The sequence below is a fragment of the Euleptes europaea genome, chromosome 7, assembly GCF_029931775.1.
Source record: "Euleptes europaea isolate rEulEur1 chromosome 7, rEulEur1.hap1, whole genome shotgun sequence".
NCBI classification, from domain to species: domain Eukaryota; kingdom Metazoa; phylum Chordata; class Lepidosauria; order Squamata; family Sphaerodactylidae; genus Euleptes; species Euleptes europaea.
This window is the reverse complement of record NC_079318.1, coordinates 42,719,258-42,746,110: the sequence shown is the minus strand read 5'-3', so window position 1 is coordinate 42,746,110 and position 26,853 is coordinate 42,719,258. Positions and strand designations below refer to the sequence as shown.

The 26,853-nt window shown below is 43.6% G+C and overlaps 1 protein-coding gene across 1 annotated transcript in view; it reads left to right on the top strand.

Moving 5' to 3' along the window:
- The window catches only part of ALK (ALK receptor tyrosine kinase), a 665,036-nt gene that overhangs the window by 575,433 nt on the left and 62,750 nt on the right, over positions 1–26,853 (top strand). Inside the window, 1 exon segment of the mRNA XM_056852389.1 lies at positions 22,966–23,128. Coding sequence (XP_056708367.1) covers positions 22,966–23,128 — 163 coding nt within the window.

Here is a 26,853-nt window from a genome sequence, read left to right as displayed (position 1 = left end):
TCCTGCCACTGGAAAGCCCTCTAGTTCATTATATCTTGGCAAGGATATGGCTGGAGGTGCTTGTGATGGAGATTTGTCTTATTTCCCCCACCTGAATTTGCTTTTTTCTTAACTCCTGAAACAATAGAATAATTCACTATGTTACATCCCCTTAAGCCAAGCCAAGGCTTTACCAGTGATGGACCAAAGAATGCCCTGTCAGCCTGAGATGCTAATGTACAGTGGGTAGCCGTGTTAGTCTGTTTGCAGTAGCAGAAAAGAGCAAGAGTCCAGTAGCACCTTAAAGACTAACAAAAATATTTTCTGGCAGGGTATGAGCTTTCGTGAGCCACAGCTCACTTCTTCAGATATCTGAAGAAGTGAGCTGTGGCTCACGAAAGCTCATACCCTGCCAGAAAATATTTTTGTTAGTCTTTAAGGTGCTACTGAGATGCTAATGGTTGATTATTCCATAATGACCAATTGGAGGTCAACTCTAGAAGAACCTACCAAAGAAAGCTCGATTGAGCTTCTCACTATCCCATTCTTCCCAATCCCTGTTTGGAGATCCTCCTTCTCTGCAACTCTTGAGTTATTTTTTTCTGTTTGTTCTCCCTTCCTGTACTGTGGGAGAGTAATTAGGTTGTGCTGATGGAATACTGATGGTGCTGGCGCTGGAGGAGTGAGCAGACCCCAAGTTGTCCCTCCTGGCTCTGTTTTCAGACTTGAGGCAGAGGGGTCCTGTGGAGCAGCAGCAGAATCAGATTTTTTTTTAAAGCAGGAATGCGAGATAGTTACTTCAGTGATGTGGGGACCTGCAGCCATTGGAACAGAACACAGCCGCTATGAATAAAGTCCCCTGTAGTACGCTTACGTGGCAACAAGCTGAGCTGCAAACCTGGGCTCTAATTCCTCTTGCTGGATACCTGAACATTTTATACATCAAGATCAGCTTTGCATGGGAAAGCTTTTCCTCTGAACATTCTTTCAAATGATTTCTTTCTCCCTCTTCTTTTTTTCTGTTGCCTTTCATCCTATTTTTAGGTTTACTTTCTATCCCCTCCATAATATTAATAATAAAGCCACGATATATTTTCTTTTATTCGCTTGTTTTGTCTCTGAGCTGCTGTGCGTTCTAAGTGTGGGCTCCAGAATGGACGTTTCTAGATAAAAGAGAAGTAGAGTTGCCAAAGCTGGGAACCATTGTTAGTTCCATATCAGGCTGATGATTACAATATCCTTTCCACCGTTTGAGAGAAAACTGAAAAATAAGAATTTTAGCTTTGTTTTTTATTTGACCTGCACAGCCCATCACATGAATTTATAACTTCTTCTTTTTTAGTTGGATGTTCTGTGTGTTTGTGGTTCCCCTCACCCAATTGCACCTCCTGTAGAGGGTCAGTCTCTGCCCTGGTTGGTTGTTAGGATAGCTGAGTCTGCCAATTCTGACTGTATAAGCTTGGCCAAGTTCTTACTGTTTTCAGACCCTGACTTACTAAGTTATGGAAGAGGATCTGGCAAACTGGTCACACCCTGTTTCTTGATCCCTCTATCTCCCAGAGAGAGTTATTCTGGCTATGTGTGTGTAAAGTGCCGTCAAGTCGCAGCAGACTTATGGCGACCCCCTTTTGGGGGTTTCATGGCAAGAGACTAACAGAGGTGGTTTGCCAGTGCCTTCCTCTACATAGCAACCCTGGTATTCCTTGGTGGTCTCCCATCCAAATACTAACCAGGGCTGACCCTGCTTAGCTTCTGAGATCTGACGAGATCAGGCTAGCCTGGGCCATCCAGGTCAGGGCATTCTGGCTATACAACCCCTTTAATCTGTTTCCTGATCCCTGACTGGCTGGCTGGCTGCTAACCTCCTATCAAATGCTTAACTACCAAAACATTGGACTGTGGTAGTTCAGGTTCATTTCCATTGTAGTATTTCTATTGGTACTCCTGTTGTTCCCGAGGCCAATCTCCTCCCAGACTGATTCAGCTGCAAGTGTGGGACATGCCCCGTGCTATTGAAAAGATCCTTTGGGGGGTTGGGAAATAGAAGTTGGAAGATGTAATTAGTTAGTTAGTTAGATTTTTATCCCGCTCTTCCCAAGCGAGTCAGGCTCAGTGCGGCTAACAATATTCTATGTCATTAAGTAAAACAAACCAATATAAGCTATAAAACCAGAGATTAACAATACATCTAAAATACTTAAAGAAGATGGTGCCCTGTTATGGGCCCTTCCTTGGGAGCTGAGGACTCGGAGGACTCTGAAGCTGAAGTGGAGGAACAGGTTGCCTCTGGGCCCTCAGTACCTCCATTGCAGCCAGTAGCACAGGAGCCTGAAACAACTCAGCAGGAACCACAGCTAGGCAGAGAGATGGAACAAGGGCAGACAGAAGCTACTCTTCCCCCAACCCCTGCAGTGGAAGCTGAGAATGGCAGCCCTCCAAGCTTACCTGAACCTGATAGGCATATCAGGACTCGGCAGCGTGTGGTTCTGCAAGGTAGAAGGAGAAGTGCTCGCTTGGAGAGGCTAAGCAGACAGAGAACTGGTGCTGAGTCATTTCAGGATGAAGCCTAGCTTGGAAGTGCACTGACTGATAAAGGCAGTGCAACCGTGCAGTTTCTCTGTGTTCCCGCTACCGCTCATGATTGATCTCTCCGGCTGTTGACTCCTGCCTGCTTTGACGACGCCTTCGACTTCTGACCTCAGTAGACAGCATAATTTTTGTCGCCTGCTCCGAAAGGGGCTAGATACCTCCCGCACGTCTGAGGACTGCGGGCACCGCCCGGCCCTTGGCCTACGCCGGCACATGCCCTCAGTTTTCCTTTAACAAAGGTGCACAAGCAGCAGCAATAGTCAGGTATAACAAGCAGTGGAGCATTTCCTGATTGCCCATCTTTTGCACATGGGAGGTGACTTATATGTATCTCCCCCCACCCAAGTCTAATCCTCCCTCCCATCACCACAGCAGGCTACTTTTCAGCAGCCTAGGACCTGAAGGCAAGGGGGGGGGGCTGTGGTGTCTTTGCTATGTTCACTTCCTTTGGCATTTCAAGCTGCTTGTTTTCCTTCAGATTCTCAGCTCCAATTCTAGCCAGCTGAAGGCTAATTCACACTGTGCTTGTAGTTGCCACAATTACATGAGTTCCATGCTTCTCAGGTGTACAATGACCTGACTTGGACTAGGACTGTGGTGTATGTGGAGAAAGATCTTCACCTCCCTTCCATCATTTCCCTAGCCTGAAACTGCCTGAGAGTCACTGTTTGCTTCACTGGAAAACTTACATGTCATTATCATAGCACACAATGGAGCAAACGGTGGCTCTCCAGAGCTATTTCAGGGTGGGAAAATTATACAGGAGGATAGTTAAAGCCCCTTTTCCATGTGTACCACAGGCCTGTTGTGCCCTTGTGTGCCTAGGAAGCCTAGAGCTCCCAGCACATGTGTGATCCAAAGTCCTCAGGGCAGCCATGAGTGACTGTGGATTATGTTCATCAGCTCTGAGGGCTCAGACCTGCTTCCAGAGATGTTTTCTGGCAGCCGCCCACTCAACCCGCACCAGTTTTTGGAACTTGATTTTGGAGGGAGGCAGTGGGGTATTACCACTTCCTCACCTTTTTTCTCTAGATTCACTCCTAACTTTCCCTCCTCTCTATTAAGATTCCCTAATAGGGATGACTGAATATTCCCTATTTCATTTCTTTTGTACTCGGTTATCTTTTTATCCACAGTCTTGGCCCTCTGCTTTCTGTTGTTGGTTTTGTACATTCATTTGAATTGTGTATACATGTGTATGGGTTTTACAGAGAATTTATATGAACAGTGTATGTCAGTAATATATATAACTTATGTATAAAGTATAATAATATATTAGTCCATAAATAACATTGAGAAGCATGTACATTTTAAAGGGGGGAAATTAGTATGAGGAAATGGTGCAAAAATAAAGATGTGCAGATTCAATTCTCACTAGGGAGAAGTGAAATTGAAACAGAGATTATGAGGTTGAAACAGCAGGGATGAAAAATTGGACAATCCATCTACTCCCCTGCATGGCTGCCCATGGAACACCCACTTTACAAAAAGAATGATATCAGTGCCTTCTCTGGCAAACATTGCCTCTTATGCATTCAAGTTAGCCGGGCTGGATTTAACTGATGCACAGGCACTTCCAAAATATCATGCTTTGTGTTTGTGTTTCATTGATAGTCTGAACTGGAAGAAGGGGCAACCTCCATGCCTGCTGCTTTAGTTCACCTACCATAGTCAACATATGAAGCATAAATATCAGACCAAAATAGCTCTAAATTTCCACTACTGGGGTTATCTCTTTAATACAGTACTAACGCTTTTGACCTCTTCTATCCACACCGCTGTCACTGCAGGTAAAAATGCATGGAAATTCCCTTATGCTGTAAGCAGAACCACATTCATACTAAACTCTGGGTTTAACCCAATGTTTTCTGTATTATAGCTTCTCGGCCTTTTGGCTAAGATCAAGTGTTAGTTTTCTCTATTAAGAACCGTGGCTTCAGAGGATTTTTCTCTGTAAGCATACTAAGGACTGCAGTTTATCCCCTCACTGTTGACTTCTGGGTGAGGAGTTGTAGGTTGTGTTACAAATGGTGTGATCTGTGTCTTCATCATGTTCCACGAGCATAAAACATCTCACATAAGACAAAAATAATGGCTCTGAATTCAATTGCTATGTTACTGAGGCAGAAAATTTCAGATCGATTCATTGAAGAGTAAAACTGAATTCAGCATTTTTTGAAAAAATACAAAGTTATGTTTCTGTATTTTCAATGTCTGTGTTCCATGGTGCCCAAAACAACATGCTAGTATCCAAATAGTTAAAAACGTCACACTTTCATAGTTTTAGCGTTTACATTTTGCATTTTCAAAAAACCCTGAATTTTATAATTTGGCTTTTTGTCAGATTTGAATAGAGCCAGCGTGGTGTAGTGGTTAAGAACAGTGGTTTGGAGCAGTGGAGTCTGATCTGGAGAACTGGGTTTGATTCCCCACTCCTCCACATGAGCGGTGGAGGCTAATCTGATGAACTGGATTTGTTTTCTCACTCCTACACACGAAGCCAGCTGGGTGACCTTGGGCTGGTCACACTCTCTCAGCCCCACCTACCTCACAGGGTGTCTGTTGTGGGGAGGGGAAGGGAAGGTGATTGTAAACTGGTTTGATTCTCCCTTAAGTGGCAGAGAAAGTCGTCATATAAATACCAACTCTTCTTCTTCTTCTCAGTTCCATAGTTCAGCTGAATCATAACTGCATAAATTCAGAACATGCAGGTCCCTAACTCGGTGTCTATTGGATGGTAGCGATAGGGGGAATGTGGGGCTAAGCCCTGTGCTCAATATAGGATTGCCAACTGCCAGGTAGTCGCAGAAATAGACCAGCAGTTTTGTAAAGCCTATAGTATATTAATGTGCATAAATAGCAACCGTAGAATAAACAAAAATAAACTGCCAGGTAGTAGCAGGAGATCTCCTAATTCAACTGATCTCCAGCCGATAGAGATCAGATCACCTGGAGAAAAATGGCCGCTTTGGCAATTGAACTCTATGGCATTGAAGTCCCTCCCCTCCCCAAACCCTGCCCTCTTCAGGCTCCATCCCCAAAATCTCCCGCCGGTTGAGAAGAGGGTCCTGGCAACCCTAGCTCAATATAAGAAGCCAGTCTCTGACTGTTAAACAAGGCTTGGCTTTATTGTTGTGTCCCAACAATAAATTCAAGCAGTGTAGGCCTGAGCCCATGTGAGGGCTATAAGTTTGATAACTTTACTTATAACTGCTAGGCAACTAAACTGGCAGCATCAGCACCACTGTAAAATCCCTGAGAGGGCTCTGATCAATAGGAGCCAAGCCAAAAGTAATTACAACTAATGTGAGCTTTGGCTTCTCTGACGGATCACAGGCTGCAAGGCTTCCTTCTTAACAAATCAGATTAATACAAAGAACGACGTTTCTGTAGCAACTGAGATAGCAGAGTAATAAACTCTCCTCCTCTCTCCAGCCCAGGTCCTTGAACTAACCCACATTCCTACCCCATTGAAAACCAACTAAAAGCACCACATTAGATGATGGGAGACATACATTTGGAGCCATCCCATTGATTTAATTATTGTTCCACGGGGCTTATGCTGTATTTCTGAGCAGCATGGAAACTGAAGTCTCCTGTTGATATCTTTTCATGGGTCAGGTCGGCCAATTCCAGCAAAAGCACTGAATATTTATGACTATCACATACATCCATTTTCAGACCAGGTCAGAGGGAATACCTTTTCAACATTGCTCTTATTCATCGTGGCTAGAATCGCTCCATGCTCCCTAGGGTGTGAATCTGCATTGGCCACTTAGCTACAATGGATTAACAGTGCATTCCTGACCAGAATGCCTGCGCCGGGCTTAGGAGGCAATGCAGCGGTGCTGCCTTCTCTCCTCTTCTCTCCTCCGCCCGGCACAAAAAAACTGTGCAACCCTCATAGGTGTGCCCTTTGTACAATGCCTGGTACAAACTCTTGGCTCTGACAGCTTGTCCTGGACTGTAATTGTGGTCTGCCCTTTTTTCTTGTTTAAGAATATTCTCTGTCAGCCTTCCAGTAGTCCCCTTGGAGGTGATTAAATTTAAGATTATGTTTAAGGCACCAAAAGCCTGGGAGAGACAGTTGTCATCAAGGGTGGAGTTGTTACCACCTGCTCTTCCTCTCCCCTTGCATCCCATGGATTAGTCTGTTGACTGGATTTATTGCTTAGTAACCTGAGTTGAAATATTTGTTCTATTTCAGGGTTTCTGTTGTTTCTGACACTTTAAGCTGCTTTGGCTCTGCGACGAGCAGAGAAAAACAGGTTAAGAGGGCCCTAATTGATTAATAAATAATATATTCATGCTTGCCATGTAGGTAAGAAAATGTGAAGGGCTGTTTGTTTTTGCATTCTTCCCTTCAGTTCTCACCTAATATATTTCCTCTCCCACTGCACTTCAACCCATGTGTGTATTCACCACCAGTCCTCCAGTCCTCTTCATGAATCTGAAGAGGTAGGCTCTCTACAAAGGTTCATGTCCCAATAATAGAAGCAGAGTCAAAAAAGGTATTTTTAGTCATCGTTTCATCTCTTGTGAGAAGCAGGACTCCTGTCTACATATATCTTTGTCAGAAGAGCATCTCTTCCCCTCCACCCGACCATAACGATGGATGTGGACAGAATCGAGCGGGTGCAGAGGAGAGCGATGAGGATGATCAGGGGCCTGGAGAGCAAGCCCTATGAGGAAAGGCTGAGGGAGTTGGGAATGTTTGGTCTGGATCAGAGGAGGTTGAGGGGGGACATGATTGCTCTCTTGGCAGCAGAGGGTAGGACTCGCAATAATGGGTTTAAATTGCGGGCGGAAAGGTTGGATATTAGGGGAAATTTTTTTTACAGTAAGAGTTGTTCAGCAGTGGAATCAGCTACCTAGGGAAGTGGTGAGCTCCCCCTCACTGGCAGTCTTTAAGCAGAGGCTGGACAAGCACTTGTCAGAGATGTTCTAGGCTGATCCTGCATTAAGCAGGGGGTTGGATTAGATGGCCTGTATGACCCCTTCCAACTCTATGATTCTATGAACCCTTGGATGCATAGCAAATATAAATGCCATGTATAAGTACCAGGAGGGCCCTAGATCATTCAGTCCAGTCCTATGCAGAGTTAATCCAATCTAAGACCACTGATTTCAGAGGGTTTAGGCTGGAGTAACTCTGTATGGGATTACAGTGCAATCCTAAAAAAACATTTTTCTGGGAGTAAACCCATGGAGTAGACCCAGGTAGGAATCTGAATAGACCTGCTTAAGATTGCTCCTTTACAAAGCCAGCCTAAGCAGAGATATGCCCTTCTGAACCCATTGACTTCAGTGGATTTAGAAGAGTATAACTCCATTTGGGATTACACTATTAATCTCCTAGATGTAATGTTGTCGTCTCTATTATGAATCAAACCTTTCTAATACCAAACTGTGTGGGTAAAAGAGATACATTATTAAACAATTCTTTCCCTCCCTTCTTCCTCAAATTCATTGTCAATTTGTCAAGTGCTGTGTCTTCAGTAAACACCATGAGTTCAGTTTTCCTCATGTGACCTACATCAGCTTTGACAAGATGTTCTGTGTTTCGGATGGGATCATCTGCTATTATTTTTCCCATCTCACCTCCAGTCTCCGGCCTCCCCACGGCAGCTGGTTTTCGAAGGTCTTTTGGAGTCTGCCAGAGGGAAGGTCCTGCTTCAAGTGCCACGTGGCCGATTCTCGGAAGACTATGACTCACATTAGTTAATCAGATGAAGGAGCTGAAAGGAATGGCGGAGCAAGTATTAAGCACACGAAAATTACATTTGTTGGCTCTTCACATGCAATTATACTAACTGAACTGTTGGCATAATGCAATAAAGATGTCTGCAGAATTGTATTGCTATATTAAGTGGCAGTTAAGTCAGTGAATGAACAGCTCCTATCACCAAAAAGATTGGTTTCTCATGCACTTGGGGTAGATGTGTTGGTATTAGTGATTGGATCTGATAGTCTCTATGGTAACTATCTCCTTCTCTTCAAAGTAAGGAAAAAATACTATAATTATTATCTGTTAGTAGCAAAATGCCTGTCATCACGAGGAACAAGGTATGTATGGCTATCACCACAAAGGCCTCATGGGACTCAGGGCAGTTCTGCTCATAGGACCATATTGCAGTTCCCTACATGAGAGAAGTCATTTAGGGTTAGAGCTGCAAAGTCAGGGTGGTAAGGCAGGTTTTTCTGTCACTGTAACCATCTTCCCAAGTGCAGCCATTTACTTCTCCTTGTAGAAGTGAATGGCAACTATTCACTTATGTGGGAGAAAGTAACCAGTGTATCTGAGAAACATCACTGGATGAACTTAAACCAGTTATCTGACCTTGTAGATCCAATCTCTGAGAATCAAGACTCTGGTCCCAAGAATAGGGTATGGAAGTGTTGTTGTTTTTTTTTAATTTATTCATTTATTTGATTTATATCCTGCCCCTCCCTGATCAAGGTTGGGCTTGGGGTGGCTTACAACCAATATAACAACATTATGTACAATTAATTAAAATCATCAACACATATAAATTACCATTTAAAATTCCCAATAAAATCCACAGTTATACGTTATGAGATCCAAACCCCCAGTCAGGAGAGGAAACCCTCAGTCAGGAGAGGAAGGCGGGTGGGCGGATGAATGAGGCTTAAGTACATAGTAAGCAGCAACAGGGAGGCCAGTTTTGTTGAAAACCATTGCTGCCCTCAACCGTAGGCCTGGTGGAACATCTCTATCTTACAGGCCCTGCGGAACTGAGCTAAGTCCTGCTAAGTCATACTTTGCTGGGGTTGAGGACAGATTACTTCGGACTCCAAGCCCATTATCATGATGACTCATGAGACTGTATATATGGGATCAGATTGTGCATTACAGGGGACATATTACAAGTTCTTTTTTTATATATATATAGATTTTATTGGATTTTATACTAAAAATTTTCCATTGCATTAAACAACATCTATGACAATATAAAATTTCAATTCTAACCTAAAGTTGTTATAGTTCCATAACATATAATAAAGGAAAAAAAAGAAAAAAGAAAAAAAAGAAATGGAAAATTTTGACTTCCCCTTCACCTCTATCTTCCTCTTAATAAAAAGTTCATCTCGTCGTAGTTAATCTAATCTTAATAAACTATCAATATCCTGTATAAAAAAAAACCATAATCTGTTAGTAAATATAGTTATGCTTATTCATTATTAAAAAAGCCAAAAATAATCCTCTGGATCAGATTAGAAAATATTCTTCCATTCTTCCCAATTTTAACTCATATTCACAATAATGCATCCACGCCCCCCATTCCCCCAGAAACCGAACGTCATTTTCTTCATTTAGAATAGCTGTGAGTTTTGCCATTTCTGCCACTTCAAACATTTTAACAATCCAGTCTTTTTTCTCAAGAATTTCTTCCACTACATCATTAATAGCCATGCCACCCGTCCACACTATCAAAGCCTTTGGATCCAGCAATCATATTTAAATCAATCCTTTAACCATGGTCTAATAGTTCCTTCTGTAACTGAAATAGGCCAGTCAGGTATGGGAACAGGATTTCTTTGTTCTCTCTCATTTCCTCAGACAGGATACGTATCCAAAAATAACTCTTTCTGGGCTTCATCTCCATCGTGGCTTCAATTTGTATTCCTTGACCTGCTCTCTTCTTCCTTATATCCACACGTCGTTCCATGACTTTTTTAAATGAAAAGTCTATTTCTTGTATGTCTGATCTCTTTATCGCCGGCTGGTTGCTTTCTTGAACTTCTGTCTTCTTCTTTGTATCCTTGTATTCTTCCATGACTTTTTGGGCAGAAGAGTCCATTGCTTGTATGTCTGTATTTGTGGTCATCGTTTGAATTTTCAAGACTTTTATGTCTTCTATAACCAGATCCAACTTCTGATTGCCTACCTGTGATGATTGGTCAAGAGTCGTCATCATTGAAATCAGTTGAGCCATCTGTGTTGAAATCTGTTTTAATTGTTTAATTGTCGCCTCAGAATGTTTAACAAGCATGTCCTGTATTTTTTTTTCCATGTTTGAATTCTGTAAAATTCCCTTTGATTTCATAGGAGCAGGGCTATGTATTAAGCCAAAAGAAGCTGGTAAAATACATGTCCACAGACAGGGCCTTTAAAGTTCTAATTAAAAGATAATAATTCAAACATCAGCCTTATAATTTTTTCGGGTTGAAAAGAGTCGAAATTGGCTCTAGAATTGCGTTTTAAAGTTTTGAAATACCAGTGAGTTTTTTTCGGTCGCTCTAGGTCGGGCTGATCAGGAAGTATACAGGAAGTTGCTAGTGCCGTGGACCTTCTACCGCCTCTTCTCGATGGTTGTTCCTTCAGGAATGATTTCCAAGTAACTCGAGTGCGACGCGTAATCGGTCCTACAACTACTTCCTGTTATTTTAGTTCCGATGATAGATAGGTTGTTATAGAGGGTCTTCCGTTCCAGGCGCTCCCTTACTGCAAACGTGGCAGGATATTCTTCGCCGGAAAATCAGGAAGAAAAATCACCCTCCCCTTCCCTTGGACCCATTGGTGATAGTTCTTGTCAATCAAAAGGTATCCTTCCGACTCTTTATTATGGTTTAGGCTGATCGGATTGATAAGGCTCCTGTCGCTAATCCCGATGGCTAACTCAGATCAAACTTTTTCAGTTCGGATTAAGGAGGAATGGGGGTCCCAGAAATATTCTTATCAGCCCCCCGTCTGTTCAAGTTTCCAGTAAGTAGACGAAGAGTTCTTTTGTACTCACTTGGGTGTCAAGAGGTGAGGTTCTTTTCTTTATGTAGTCCTTATGTTGGTATTAAGGTGGTGGAGGGTGGAGCTTGATGCCTAAGTTGCGTTTTGGCGATGGGACATATTACAAGTTCTGAAGGACCCAGAGCAATGACGTTTAGTCTATATCAAGGTTGCTTCCATTTGCTTGGTGCCATCTGTGGCCTGTGTAGTGGCCATGCTAGAACATAATCAAATGTTGGGAACTTCGGGTTTTGCGTTAGCATTTCTACAACATATTCAGTCGCATTCTGCATGCAGCTTTGTAACTCTAATCTCAGCTGTTCTGGTCTATCCCATCTACAGATCACAGAACAAGAAGCAATAGCTCTAAACTATGGAAAGGCAGGAAAAACAGGAGACATTTGGTATTAAAAATTGCTGCCTAGGCTGCTTGTGGGATCTCTTCACTTGGTGGAAAGAAAAAGGCAACTGTCTGTCATACATACTTTGGCTATAAGGTACCTATTTCAGAGCAGGGAAACTGGACCTCTTTGAACACAGCAGCTGGGTTCAGCAGTCATACAAAAACATGGTTGCATTAAATTAACCGTGGCTGTATGATTGTCCAAACATGATCTACTCTATTAACCATGGTTAGGACTGTACTAGGACCATTGAATTGTATACACAATTCTTCTTCATGCTTAGCTCTTTTCCCCCTTTAAATTCTACCGCAGCTGTGATAGATAATAGAAACACTTTCAAATAGATGTGCTGCTTTTATGACCTGGATTCCTGCTTAGCCCTTTACTCTTTTCTTTAGGAATATTGATTGGCTGGCAAGTTCACATTTAATGATATATAAAGAGCATGTCTTGACTCAAAATATTGGCTCCAAAATTCCAGCTCTTGCTTTATATTCTACATCCACATTAAAAACTATAATTTATTATAAACAATATTTGTAAGTGAAAGAACTTCTCAAGTGTGCACACCATTGTACGGTTTAAATGTGTGGTAGACACTTGACCATGCTGTTATCACAGAAGCACTGGTCAGAAGCCAGCCAGCCCATCTTGGTCCTCTTTTATCCTGGAGTAAGGAGAGCCCCGTGGCACAGAGTGGTAAGCTGCAGGACTGCAGTCAGAAGCTCTGCTCACGACCTGAGTTTGATCTTGACGGAAGTTGGTTTCAGGTAGCCAGCTCAAGGTTGACTCAGCCTTCCATCCTTCCAAGGTCGGCAAAATGAGTACCCAGCTTGCTGGGGGTAAAGGGAAGTTGACTGGGGAAGGCAATGACAAACCACCCCGTAAACAAAGTCTGCCTAGTAAACATCAGGATGTGTCATCACCCCATGGGTCTGTAATGACCCAGTGAATGCACAGGGGACTACCTTTAAGGAAATTGTAACACGCTGTTCTTTTGAATCAGCCATGTGCAATTGCCACTGGTGGTCTACTCACCTGAACAGAGAAGCCACTGCCCTTGGATGAGCACCCAAGTGGTGATAGGAACTGCAATCCTTGGCATTGTCTGCAGTTCTCTTGCTGTTTCAGCCGCTGTCAGTGCTTATGTGTTACCACTGTTAAGGCTATGCACACCCTCCCTGAGGCACGGCATTAAAAGGATGCCATGAGCTCTTTAAAACTTAGAGTGGGATCACAAAAACATGTGATTTTTGGGAGGGGCCATGGCTCAGTGGTAGAACACCTGCTTGGCATGCAGAAGGTCCCGGGTTCAATCCCGGCATCTCCCATAAAGGGACTAGGCAAGTAGGTGATCTCTGCCTGAGACCCTGGAGAGCCTCTGCTGGTCTGAGAAGCCAATACTGACTGTGATGGACCAAGGGTCTGATTCAGGATAAGGCAGCTCCGTGTGTTCATGTGAGTAGTTCATGCACCACCAGGGTAGATCTGGGCTTCATTTGTTTGATTAGAGCCAGAAGTGGTTGTGGCTGGAGCAGCAGCAGTATGGGAAAGGCAGCAGCTGCAACACTTACAAACCAGCAGTAGAGGGGAAGACTGCAGGGGAAAGCAAGAGGGAACCCATTCAGACAAAGGGTAGGAGAGTGCATACATACACACACATGAAAGATTATTAGCCAGGATGCTTGCCATCCCCCCAAGGTCAGTTCCAGATTTTGAAGGGCCCTGGGTAGAGAGTACTCAGGGGCCCTTCCCCTCTGTCCACTACCAGGACCCCCATTCCCACCTCTTTTATTTCCCATGCTCACAAGCCACCTGTACCCCTTTTCAACAAGAGCACTGGATGGTGTGTGCAGCTAGAAGTGCCACTTCCATCCCCTCCAACCACTTCTGTGGCAGTGCTGGGCAGCCCAGATAGCCAGGAGCATAAGAGGTGGCACACTTGCAAGTGAGGAAGTGTGGAAAGGGCAGGCAGGCAGGTGGCAGAGGGGGCGAGGTGGGCATCGATGGCAGTGGCTTTTCCAGAAGCCCTAGACCAGGGGTGTCAGACAGGTGGCCCGGGGGGCTGGAGGTGGCCCCTTGAGAGCTCTTATCCAGCCCGCGAGGCAGCCACCTCCCCCCCCACTCCCAATCTGGGTTGGCGAGCCTACTGCGGGCTCACCAGCTGAGGCAGCCACCCCCCTGCCCTGAGGTGCCAATGATCAAAGACTGTTAAATAAAAGAAAATACTGTACGAGTGTTGTTGCTTTAAGCATGTTTGGCTTTTAAGTAAAAAAAGTCAAAAATAATATCATTGATTGGGCTTTCCCGTGTCTTTTGTAAAGTTTGTTTCTCCAGTGACTGGCATTAAATTTTATGGAACACATGGCCGGCCCAACCAAGTGACATTTATGCCATATCCGGCCCTTGTAAGAAATGGGTTCGACACCCCTGCCCTAGACCCTGGCAGATGGCCCATCTCAGGGTATGCTGGTGCCAGCCCTGCATCTAGGGTTGCCAGCTCCAGGTTGGGAAATACCTGGAGATTTTGGAGGTGGAGTCTGAGGAGGGTGGGGTTTGGAGAGGGAGTAGAGTCCAGTTGCCAAAGCTGCCATTTTCTCCGGGTGAACTGATCTGTATCGGCTGGAGCTCAGTTGTAAAAGCGGGAGATCTCCAGCTACTGCCTGGAGGTTGGCAACCCAACCTGCACCACCACCCCCATTTGATGCTTAGCTACTAGTCTCCAGTCTAGTAGCTAAAGGAGAGCCAGTGTGGTGTAGTGGTTAAGAGTGGTGGACTCTAATCTGGAGAACCAGGTTTGATTCCCCACTCCTCTACATGAGTGGCGGACACTGATCTGGTGAACCGGGTTGGTTTCCCCACTCCTCCACATGAACCCAGCTGGGTGATCTTGGGCTAGTCACAGCTCTCTTAGAGCTCTCTCAGCCCCACCTACCTCACAGGGTGTCTATTGTGGGGAGGGCAAGGAAAGGTGATTGTAAGCTGGTTTGATTTTTCCTTAAGTGGTAGAGAAAGTCAGCCTATGAAAACCAAGTCTTCTTCACTCTCAAGCAACTAGCAGCAAGATTGCCTCTCACTGGCTTGGTGCCCTGTGCCCTCAGTCAGTAGATTAAATGGGAGGAGGCATTCACATGCTCATCTCCCTTGCTGCTTTGCTGCTGCTTTTACATTTATCTCTCAAACTTTCATCCATTGTCACTGATGTTTCTGTTAGTTCTCCAGCTTTCGCTCCTCCTCTTAACATCCCAACACAAACAACTTATTTTGCTTCTCCACCGCTTTCTCTGCCTTCCCTCAATGCTCCTTTTGCGCAGCGGGGAAGGCCTCTTAATTTCCGCACAGCAGAGAGCCCATTACTCTCTTCATTATCCTGCATCCTTTCAGTATCCTCTACTTAGCTACACCCTAGATTTTGCTAGCTTGAAGGCCATCCTTCACATTTCCCTCCACCATTAACCTTTGTCACTCTCATTGCTGAGAGAGGTAATGACTATAGGCCCCACTCCACTGCACACAGGGAAACTATTAAGCAGAAACAACAGAAATGAAAAAAGGTTTTCTTCTTGACTGTGCTAGATGGTTTTCTTGGACGTTATTGAGGATATGCTTTGTCTGGCTGCCTTCAGTGCACATTTGGGAGAGGAAACGTGAATCACTCTTCCCTCCCAGAAACGGAGTGGCAAGTTATATTATGTCATGTCTCGCAACAATACGGGGATTAAAAGGCTAGTCCAATCATCTGATATTAACTCTCCTTTCCTGTCTCGCTGTTTCCTCCCCGGTTTCAATCTTTTAAACTGGCTGGGAGGGGAAACTGGCTCACAGTCGCGAGTGACTTCCCAAATTGATGGGGAAACTTCACTCTGTTCTTTCTGTTATTGTTGGGGTTGCCCGGTTGTTATGGCAAGTTCCACACAGGAGGTAATAAAAACAGAGTGGTTCCTTGATCAAGCATGCATGCAGCATTTTTTATTTGCAAAGTGCTTCACAGCATCAGTCTTCAACTGGCCAGCATTGGACCACAACTGGGGGAGGGACTAGGGTGATTGCCTTTTGAATAAATCCTGTAGCTGTCCCTTTAATGGTCGTTTTGTCCACAGTTCCCAGAGGGTGATGATGTTCAGCTCTGTGTCCTTGGTGGCTTTACCTACTGATTTCTTTGCAAAAAACCTCTGTCAAAAGGACAATTAGTACCCTCAACATGACCCACTCGAGGGTGGATTACCCAATAATATAATACAACACAATACCTTTATTGGCATCTTGAAATAATAAAACACACCGAACAGCCAGCAAAAATAGGTTAGAATCATTCTTATTGTTCATTTGTAGTGATAGTTCATAGATTAAAATTAGATTTTTGTAAAGTACTTAAGCTCTCTTGAACCAGGTGATCTTTGGAGATTCTCTCAGTGAGGGCTGTAGCTAAAAAGGAGGCTACTAAAGCAGTGAGCTGACCTGATCGGCTAAAAGGAGACGAGTCAGATCCCTTGTTGGTCTTATACGCTGAGGATCTGGCAGATGGCTGAGCATTAAATGGCAAGATCTGCTGTGGAATGAGCAGTCCAATAGGTTATGTTCCACTGAATTGGGGACTCCAGCGTCGCAGGAGCATAATCAGGCAAGGTGGATTACCCAAGAACCGCCACTACCATTTTCTCTCAATTTATCTCATTGAAGGTTTTCTAAGAGGAGAAGGGTAGGCAGAGGATAGGGTCGCCAGATCCCTCCTCGCCACCGGTGGGAGGTTTTTGGGGCGGAGCCTGAGGAGGGTGGGGTTTGGGGAGGGGAGGGACTTCTTTGCAAACGTCTCTGTGATGAATGAATCAGCTCTCTGGAGTCCATGCTAGGAAGCATTCTTCCCTACGAAAGAAGGGAGGCAGGGCCTCCACAGTAAAGACAGGACATCTAAGTCCTCTGATGGGCAGCATTTGGCCTGTTGGATCACAAATTGGATAGGCCTGCCTTGTGATAAAGCTATGATATAAAGCACTATTATTTGAAGTTACTTTATACAGAATCAGACCATCAGGATCAGGATCATTTACTCAGTCTGGCAGCAACTCTCCAGGGACTCGGGTAGAGGACTGTCACATCCCTTATTGCCCAGTCTTTTTTAACTGGAAGTGGTGGGGGTTGAACCTGGGACGTGGTGTAGTGGTTAAAAGCGGTGATTTGGAGCAGTGGATTCTAATCTGGAGAAATGGGTTTGATTCCCCACTCCTCCACATTAGCTGCAGATGCTAATTTGGTGAACGGGGTTGGTTTTCCCACTCCTACACACAAAGTCAGCTGGGTGACCTTGGGCTAGTCACGGCTCTCTTCGAGCTCTCTTAAACCCACCTACCTCACAGGGTGTCTGTTGTGGGGAGGAGAAGGGAAGGTGATTGTAAGCCGGTTTGATTCTTCCTTAAGTGGTAGAGAAAGTCGGCATATAAAAACCAACTCCTCCTCCTCCTCCTCCTCCTTCCAAAGCAGAGACTATTTCACTGAGCCAGAGCCCCTCCAGTATTTGTATTTTAGAAATCAGGAACTGAGGCTGAGGGGGAAGCCATTCACTCAAAGCCATCCAATCAGTCTTTGACACAGTTGGACTTGATATTTCAAATCCAAAGCTGTGTCAAAAAGATAGCTGCAGAAATATATCCATAAATGAGACTTGCTAAAATACTAGCAGCTCATAATTGAGTAAAGAATATGAAGTGATCTGCCTAAATATTTAATTGTTTGAAATAAATACAGGTGGTGTCTTGGCCTCACTAGTGAACTGTTGACAAGAAGTTCCAAAGTTATATTATGAACTGGGCAAATGAAAACAAAAATGCTACTGAAGACGATATTGTGCCAGAAATTGCTAGGTGTATGAAACCTGTAAGGGTAATACTTTTTATATTCTCCAATCTTAATAAAAGCTTTTCTTGAGTAAATCTGCTTAATTAACCATTGGCTCAGAACTACTTATGTTAATGCACTTAGACCTGTGAGGCACAACTAAGATGCTCCTTGCCATTCTTCGTACATTTGCATGCTCACATTTGTGAGCGGTGAAATTACTTTCCACTCCAGCAGAAAATGCGTGCATTTTCTCCCTGAAGATTTGACTGAGCCTTCTGAAATTACTTCTGAGATGCTCACAGTTGTACATGGCTTTTGTACAATGTCAAATCTACAGATTATAAATTTAGATGATGTAAGAAGAGATTAATTCAGAATGATTTATGTTGATAGCTTTCCTCGTTACAGACCCTGCAGTGAGAATCACTGTCTCTTAAGAACCGGTGCATTCTTTACACAGATATTCCAATTTCTGAAATGAAGAAATCATATTCTGCAAGCCAGATGTAGACATTCTATAATGTTTAATAGATTTGGGGGAGCGGGTTGGTGGTAACAATGCAGCTTTTAGGCCACCGCTCTTTAAAGCAGATCCGCCCATTCTGACCTTTATAGCCCAGGCTAGCACAATCTTGTCAGGTTTCGAAAGCAAAGCAGGGTTGGCCCTGGTTAGTATTTGGATGGGAGACCACCGAGGGTCATGATGCAGAGGCAGGCAACGGCCAACCACCTCTGAAAGTCTCTTGCCTTGAAAACCCTACGAGGTGGCCGTAAGTCAGCTGCGACTTGACGGCAAAAGAAAGATTGCACAGTCTGAATGCTGTGGAGGATTTTGTGACCTATTGGTTTGGAAATGAAAATACGACAAAAGAAAAAAAATCAAGACTAGAATTTAGCCTCAGTTTTGAGAAAACGCATTCCCATGAGCTTGGTTGCGCATGAAGTCATTTCCCACCCAACACTGTTGCCACTCCCGCCCACCGCCTTTATTTCATCGGGGCTCGTGTGAGAATTTTGCACCTGAAACAAATAGAGGTTGACAGCAGTGACTCTTTGGTTTTCTAAGCTGACAAGTAATATTGGAGCCCTTGGACATCAGCTTCAGTCCCCTTAAGGCAAAACACCTTGAATTTTCAGTGAAAAGTTCAGCTGTCAGAGAATAAGATCTCCAAGTGATGCCAGTAGTTAAGGCAACAGTCTGTTGCTTTTGAAAATGTGGACTTCAGAGTTTGCATGCAGGAACTTTGCCAAAAGCCAGACTGGGAGTTTGCACCTTGTAGGCATGCTCTGGGTAATAAGTTTATCCAGCCAGTGTTGAATCTCTGCGTTATGCCTTGCAGAACAAAGGGAGAGCCGTGCATTTGCCAGTACAATGCACAACAGCATTACAGTTGTTTGCAGATGGAAAACGCTCCACTGCAGTCTCTGGAGCTAGTTAAAGGGTTCCGTTTCAGTGCAGCTACTTTCATCTGCGGAGATCAAAGCCATGCTCCAAATTGAATTACACAAAACTGCCGTAACATGTGGCAACCTGTAGAAACCAATCTGTATGAAATTTTAATGGGTTCTGTGTGACACCCTGCAGCTTATTCCCATCCTTGGGGGAGGGTAGGAAAAAATCAATAAGGTACACTGGAGAAACGTTTGTTGTTGCTCTTTTATTGGAAGCTATCTCCTCTGAGGTTGCTTAGTGTTAAAAGAGTTTGGATGCTTGTTTTGATATTCTTGAGGCTTCAGGCAAGTGTTACATTTAATAAAGATTTTAGATCAATTTGGGTTTCGTGGAAACTGCTTGGAGGACGGAGAGAAATTAAATCAGTCTGTTGTGCAGACCTTTCCTTTGTGTTTACATTCAGATGACTCAAAGGGCATCTTCGCAGACATAAAAGGGTGAAAAACAAAGGGGATGGAATGGAGAGTCCCCTCGCCGAAATGCCAACAGTTCCCCAGAGGTTTAACATTGGCTTCTACTTCTAATACTATCACATCTTTGCAGACCTCTAACTCTGGGTCCCGGTTCTCAGTGATATCCATGCACCACTCTTTTTAGTTTCTTCTTCAAAGCCAACTGACTGGCCAGTTTGGGAGACAGAATTAGAATAATAGAGTTGGAAGGGACCACCAGGGTCATCTAGTCCAACGCCCTGCACAATGCACAAAATTCACAGCTACCTCCCCCCACACACACACACCCAGTGACCCCTAGGGTTCCCTTTGATCTGGATCAAGAAGAAAACTATGTTCCTGTTGGCTGAGTCACTTCCTCTACTAGGAGACTGGACATGTGTGAAGCAAGTGGCCACAGCCCCTTCACCCTGTGGCACTGCCCAGCCATTGTCAGAGCATGACCAGAGAGGTCTGGGTGAATGAGCCCCTAGGGTCCTTAGAGTCCAGGAGTTGCTGGAGTGATTTTTAGGGCCACAAATGTAGTTTGCAATCTTGCACAAAGTTGCCAGGTTGAAATGAATGAGATTTGAACGCAAGTACAGTATTATAATCTCAGAATCAAATGTGTCTGTAAAGTTTTTGTGTGAATATAGAAGTGAATTCTTGGTTGTAACTTGATTGTTGTTGTTTTTTGTCTTTCAAACTATGGTGAATTTTTCTGAGAATGCAATTATGTGGAAAAAAAATGTTTTCTTCTTATCTTTCCCCTTGTCAGGTGCTGTAGCTTTTAAAACTAAATATGCGGTCTTATCATCATCTTTCATTTCTTTATCTAAAACTGCATTTTAAAATGAAATAAATGGAGATGGGAGTTCAACAAGGTGTAAGAGTCATTTTTAACTTGCTCAGTGCTGGATAGCCTCTGTCTTGTTGGGTAAAAGAGCCAACAAGAATGAATTTGCTTTCTTACATTATATCTCTTGAGTGACATTTGCAGGACACACAAAATAGGCTATAGGATGTAACACAACTGGAAGGGATCAGATTGAGTGCCTGATCCTATGACTCCACTGTGCTAAGGCAGCAGCCCATGGCAATCAGGAGGTGGGGGCCCAGCAGTGGCAGAGTTGGGGAGACCTAGATCCAGCACTGGCCAAGTCATTGAAACTTCTCACTAATTAAGGGCTGAATGGTTAGAGGGCCAGGTTTCTGAACCAAAAAGATGAGCTTCTTTGGTTGAAGATCACATGTGATGGTCAATACAAGCATGGTATCAGTCCCCGGAATCTCCAATTAAAAGGACTAGGCAGGTAGGTGATGTGAAAGACTCTGCCGGAGACCTGGAGAGCCGCTGCCAGTCTGAGTAGACAATATGACTTTGATGGACCAAGGGTCTGATTCCTTATAAGGCAGCTTCATGTGTTCATGTGTGTTCATAGTAGAGAGCATCAACCATCTGTTATCTCTTTCTTATATGTCTACACATATTAGCCTGTTTGTCCAGAGGCAGTTTTTGTCAAGATCAGAAGCTGAATGAAAGATGAGCTTTTGATACAGGAAAGTGTTTGGTGTACTTGGAAATAGTTACAGAAGTTGACATTATTTCTCAGACAGATATGGGGATTTTTCTTGGCGCCTTCATTTTTCCTGTTTTAATCTTCTCTATTGCTATGTCGCTTCTCCCCCCCCCCTTCTTTCAAGGTCGCCTGCTCCCACTTGCAGGAGCACATTTAATTTTCACCAGAGATATGTGAACGGTCTCTTATTATTCCTGGAATAAAGTTTTTGCCTGCTCATTTTATTCAACATATGTTCCACTGCATCTGGCTCGAGTCTAGTGGGATAGCAAAGTGTTAAGACACCAAGATTTCTGGCAGGATGGCCCTCAGTTTTCTTATTAGTAATTAAACTGATGAACGAAAAGTTATGTGGGAGACCATCATTTTCAGAACTATTGAAATCACTTAGGAAAGGCTGGAAGTCTAACTAGTTTTCTGTATAGAAAGCTTTACACTGTAATTTAAAACTCGGTAGGTCCCTCCATATGGTTTCTCTTTTCTTCCCCCAAGGCAACATGGAAATAGGAACTTTATGAGTGCCTTCAACAGCTCATTAAAGTTAAAACAAAACTCCCATTTATATTATAGATTAGGATTATGGTGCTCAAGTCTTGATCCTATGAGCTGCTGTACCAAAGTTCTAACAGCGGAAACAAAGGGATGAGTCATTCCCTAGACTTCTAGCACCCACCTTCGCAATTAATCACTAGCATAAGATGAGCACCGATAAGACAGTGCAAACTGCTCCAAAATTCACGGCTTTGTGGAACGGAGGATTCACTTTGCAGGAGCTGAATTTGCAGCTTCTCTATAGCAAAACTACTCCCAAACAGATCCAGCTGACTGGACTCCCCAATGTACCCATTTTAGTTTCGAGGGTCTCTGCAATACAGTAAGTCCTGCCATTCCACTCATGATGCCATCACACAGTGCCGTCATAAAAGGCCTCTGAAAATATGTCTGAGCAGGCCTACCACATTGCAGGAACCACCACAAATGCCACTGGGCCCTGTCAGATTCCAGTAAATTTGATGGTGAAACCCAAGTTTCCAGAATCCAACAAACCGAACATTCTGAATGAAGGGGCATGAAAACGGGGTGGAGTTTCAAATGAAGCACATCTGTCTTCCATATTAGACGATTCTGTCCATGAGATCTACACATCCAGCTGCCCTAAAGAACAGAGGCACTGATACCCTGTCTCAGTGGTTTCATACTACAACTACCAGTTTCAGTAGCAAGAATTTATTTATTACAGCTTTATTCCAAAGGTCTTGAGGCTACATTCTTAGGTCTGCCATCCAAGCACTGACCAGGCTCATACCGGCTAGGGATCCACAAAGCTGCCCGAGTCATTCCCTTATCTATTAAGGATAAACTTCTTCCAAGAAGTACTATTCATTTCATGATTTATAAATAATGGTGATTAATGTTACAGTGCACTGGCCCTTTCGTTACCTGAAAGTATGTAAAGGTGTTGCAAAAATACCTGGTGCTGAAAATATGCAATAGTGAAGATTTCTAAAAATGTTACTAAAAATGTTACCCATATGTTCTAATGATGTTTCTGGTTGTTTTGATTTGTCCGTGTTTGTTTCTCCAGTGCCTTTATATTGTACACTTTTGGGGACAATTATTCATCTATCATTTTAATGAAATTGCTATAATCTGCTCTGAGCCCAGAGAATAGGATGGTTGCCTCTAACATATGGTGTGGCTTTAGGCAACTCCCTTCACTTTCCTGCATCTCTACCAGTGGTAACTAATAGTTGTTGTTCCTTTCTGTAGAATGCAAAGATGTTCATTTACGTAAGCATTATGGAGCTGTGAAGTTACTGTTATATTCCAGTGTTCTGCTCACAATGGCAGATAATGCACTTTGCTTCCATTAATGTCAGGTAATGTTAGCAAAGCCAGATCAGAATGTGCGGGCTGCTCAAAGTACATTTGCTTGTGTCTCTTTCAGTTCATTGGCTGTTTACCACTTGCGGTGCCAATGGACCTGAAGGGCCCGTCCAGACTCAATGCAACGATGCCTACAGGAATTCCAACCTCAGCGTAGTGGTAGGGACAGAGGAACATTTCCCCGGCATTCAGATTTGGAGAGTACCTGAAACCAATACTTACAGGTAAGAATTCTTCTGTTATTTTGCTCGGCCTTATCCCTGTAACATTCTCAAACCCAGAGCTAAACCCCAGAATGCAAGAACTAAGCAATAATAAGGACAGTGCTTCTGAATATGAACATAAGAACATAAGAAAAGCCATGCTGGATCAGACCAAGGCCCATCAAGTCCAGCAGTCTGTTCACACAGTGGCCAACCAGGTGCCTCTAGGAAGCCCACAAACAAGACAACTGCAGCAGCACCATCTTGCCTGTGTTCCTCAGCCCTTAATATATTCAGCATGCTCCTCTGATCCTGGAAAGAATAGTTATGCGTCATGACTAATATCCATTTTAACTAGTAGCCCTGAATACCCCTCTCCTCCATGAACATGTCCACTCCCCTCTTAAAGCCTTCCAAGTTGGCAGCCATCACCACTTCCTGGGGCAGGGAGTTCCATAATTTAACTATGCATTGTGAGAAGAAATATTTCCTTTAATCAGTTTTGAATCTCTCGCCCTCCAGCTTCAGCAGATGACCCCATGTTCTAGTATCATTAGAGAGAGAGAAAAGCTTCTCCCTGTCCACTCTCTCCAAACCATGCATAATTTTATAGACCTCTATCATGTCTCCCCTTTACTGCCTTCTTCCCAAGCTAACAGCCCTAAGCATTTTAACCACTCCTTGCAAGGCAGTTGCTCTAGTCCCTTGATCATTTTGGTTGCTCTTTTCTGCACCTTCTCAAGCTTTGCAATATCCTTTTTTAGGTGTGGTGACTAGAACTGTACACAGTATTCCAAGTGTGGTCTCACCATAGATTTGTACAAGGGCAGTCTGATATCAGTCGTTTTATTCTCTATTCCTCATCTAATTATGGCCAGTATAGAATTTGCCTTTTTCACAGCAGCCGCACACTGGGTTGACATCTTCATTGAGCAATCCTCTACCACCCCAAGATCCCTTTCTAGATCTGTCACTGCCAGCACAGATCCCATCAGTGTATATGTGAAGTTGGGATTTTTTGCCCCAAATATGCATCTCTTTCCACTTGCTCACATTGAATCTCATTTGCTATTTTAATGCCCTTTCTTCCAGTTTGAAGAGATCCTTTTGGAGCTCCAATTAATCAATCAAAGGTGTTTCTCCTTACCTCTCTCTTACTCCCTTTCTATATTGGTCTTTACCACTTCCCTCTGTCCACTCCACCTGGGCAACAGAATGGGGAGAAGGAGTTAAATGGAGGTATAAAGATTTGGGATTTTCCTGTATGCTGATACCATTACTGCATCTTGCCTCACCTAGCCTCTTGGAGGAGTCGGTTTGGCAAGCAAAAAGGATAGTTAACCTGCCCCCACCTTCCAAGGATGTCATACCGGGCATTTCTAGGCATGGGTTAAGGCTGAATTTCTGCAGATACCCTTGGGAACAAGCCCTCTTCAGATAAATGGGAGTTGCTTGTGGGTAGCCTAATCCAAGAAGCATGGGGGCTGTCTTCAGAATCATTGGCATTATTCATATGCACATTTAATTATTAATCTATTAGCTTGTGTTTAATTAGGTGACATTTATTTTAGTGAGCCTTCTCATTACCATCAGAGACTATAATTCGTTTTTAAATAGTATTATAGATACAAAACCGACTCATTCCTTTGCATATCAGCTGAGGAATATGTTATGTCAATTGTTGACCCGTGGATCTTTACCTATGGGTATTTCAGCAATTTCATCCAAAAAAAAAAAAAACCACCACTTTTTTAGCAGGTATGCAATGGCATGAAAGAGTTCTACTCTGCAGTTTATGTTGTACTTAGTTTGTGGCAGTGAAGCCTCTAACTTTGGTTGGTTGAGCTGGAATGGTAGCACAGAACAGTCAATTGCTCCAGGGAATAAAACAGTCACAGCCCACCCTCTATGAGGGAAAGGAAACTTGTTAGTATTAACACTTGCCTCAAGGACAAACTAAAGACTGGCTCCAGGATATCAGGAAGCTAAGTGGTTGGGAGCCCAGAGATAAGACTGGGAAGGGTGCAGAGTAGAGCCAAATCAAAAGAGAGGCCAATAACTCCCACCTTTTTGAAATTATCTTTAGGGAGGCTTGGAAGACTTGGGAATAGTGGGGATTTTGCATATTGATTTAAGTTATTGGAGCATTAACATTCCTTGTGTTTCTGTTGCATTAAACTGGATCCTTTCTGTTTCTTTTAAACCAATTGTAATTTCTAGGGGTGTGCACCAATTTTTTTCACTATTTTTTGGATTTAGGTTTAATAGACCCAAAATTGTATGGAAAATTCAAAAAAAGGGAGAATCCTAATACCAATATGGGAATCTTTCAGCTGTTTTGATTATCAGAAAATTGCCGGGTCTATTAAACCCTATGGGAAATATTTGCGGGGCTCTGGGTAGGTGGTTTTTTAAGTTAGAGCCACCACATTTGCAGCGTAGCTTCAGGTGACTTTCCTTAGAAGGACCACATGTCTGGTAAATATTGGGGCAGGGGGGTCCATTTTTATGGGCCCCCAAAGAGGGTGCCTCCATCGATTCTTCATTGTTTCCAGTGGAGATAAAACATGAGGCCCCATAAAATTGAACGCCCTGACCGAATCTTCAACAAACTTGGGGGTTCTTGTAAGGATGGCCACTACCTCAAACCCCCTCCCCCACAGAGCCCCCCAAAGATTTCCCAATAGTTTCCTTATGCTGGGAAAATGTTCTCTTCGTGATTCTGAGCTCTGGCATAGCTCATTTATGTCAATCGGCGATCTTTGTGGGGCTTTGGGGGGACTGTTTTATAAGATAGAGGCACCAAATTTGCAACATAGCTGTTGGTGACTATCCTTACACAAACCCCCAGGTTTAATTAAGATTGGATCAGGGGTCCAATTTTATGGACCTGAGTTTTTTTTTCTCCATTTGGGAGAGAAAAGCATATTCTGCTATAAATACATAAGTAAGGTAAACTTAACAAGGTGGTGTTCTTAATTAGCAGCATTTTAGCCAGCTAGTGGGCCATGGCTCAGTGGTAGAGCATCTGCTTGGCAAGCAGAAAGTCTCAGGTTCAATCCCCGGCATCTCCAGTTAAAGGGACTAAGCAAGTGGGTGATGTGAAGGACCTCTACCTGAGACCCTGGAGAGCCGCTGTCGGTCTGAATAGACAATACTGACTTTGATGGACCAAGGATCTGGTTCAGTATAAGGCAGCTTCATGTGTTCATGTGTTCAATGTTCAAACATGATTGTGTCTAATGTAAATTGTATTTTACTAAGAAAATATTCCTGTTATTGCGGGTTGACATAAAAGAGGCAACTGTTAAGCCACTGGTAGCTGAACTTTACAATGTAGACAGTCTTGTTAAACCAATCCCTTTCTCCACTGAAATAGGAAATCTTGGCAAAGTATTGCATACATTTTTACTGAAATGATGTGAATGTGCCACTGATTTTCAGGTGGGTCTCTTTATTGAAGACCATGGTGGCAAGTTTAAATACCTGAGGTACAATGTGCTGTTTTATGCTTCGCCTTTTTTTTTATTGGAAAAGTGACATTGCATGATAGATGCTAGATTTTGAGCATCCATGACTTAGTGTTACAGCCATGCAAAATAACAGAGCAGGCGCCGGGTGAAATTGACTAGGAGAGGCACCAGATCTGCTCGCCTACCCATTTCCAGGGCGATTGATGATAATGAAAAAACTAATGATGTTTCACTCAGCCATCCAGAAAAGAATGACTTGCCTGTGGGGGAACG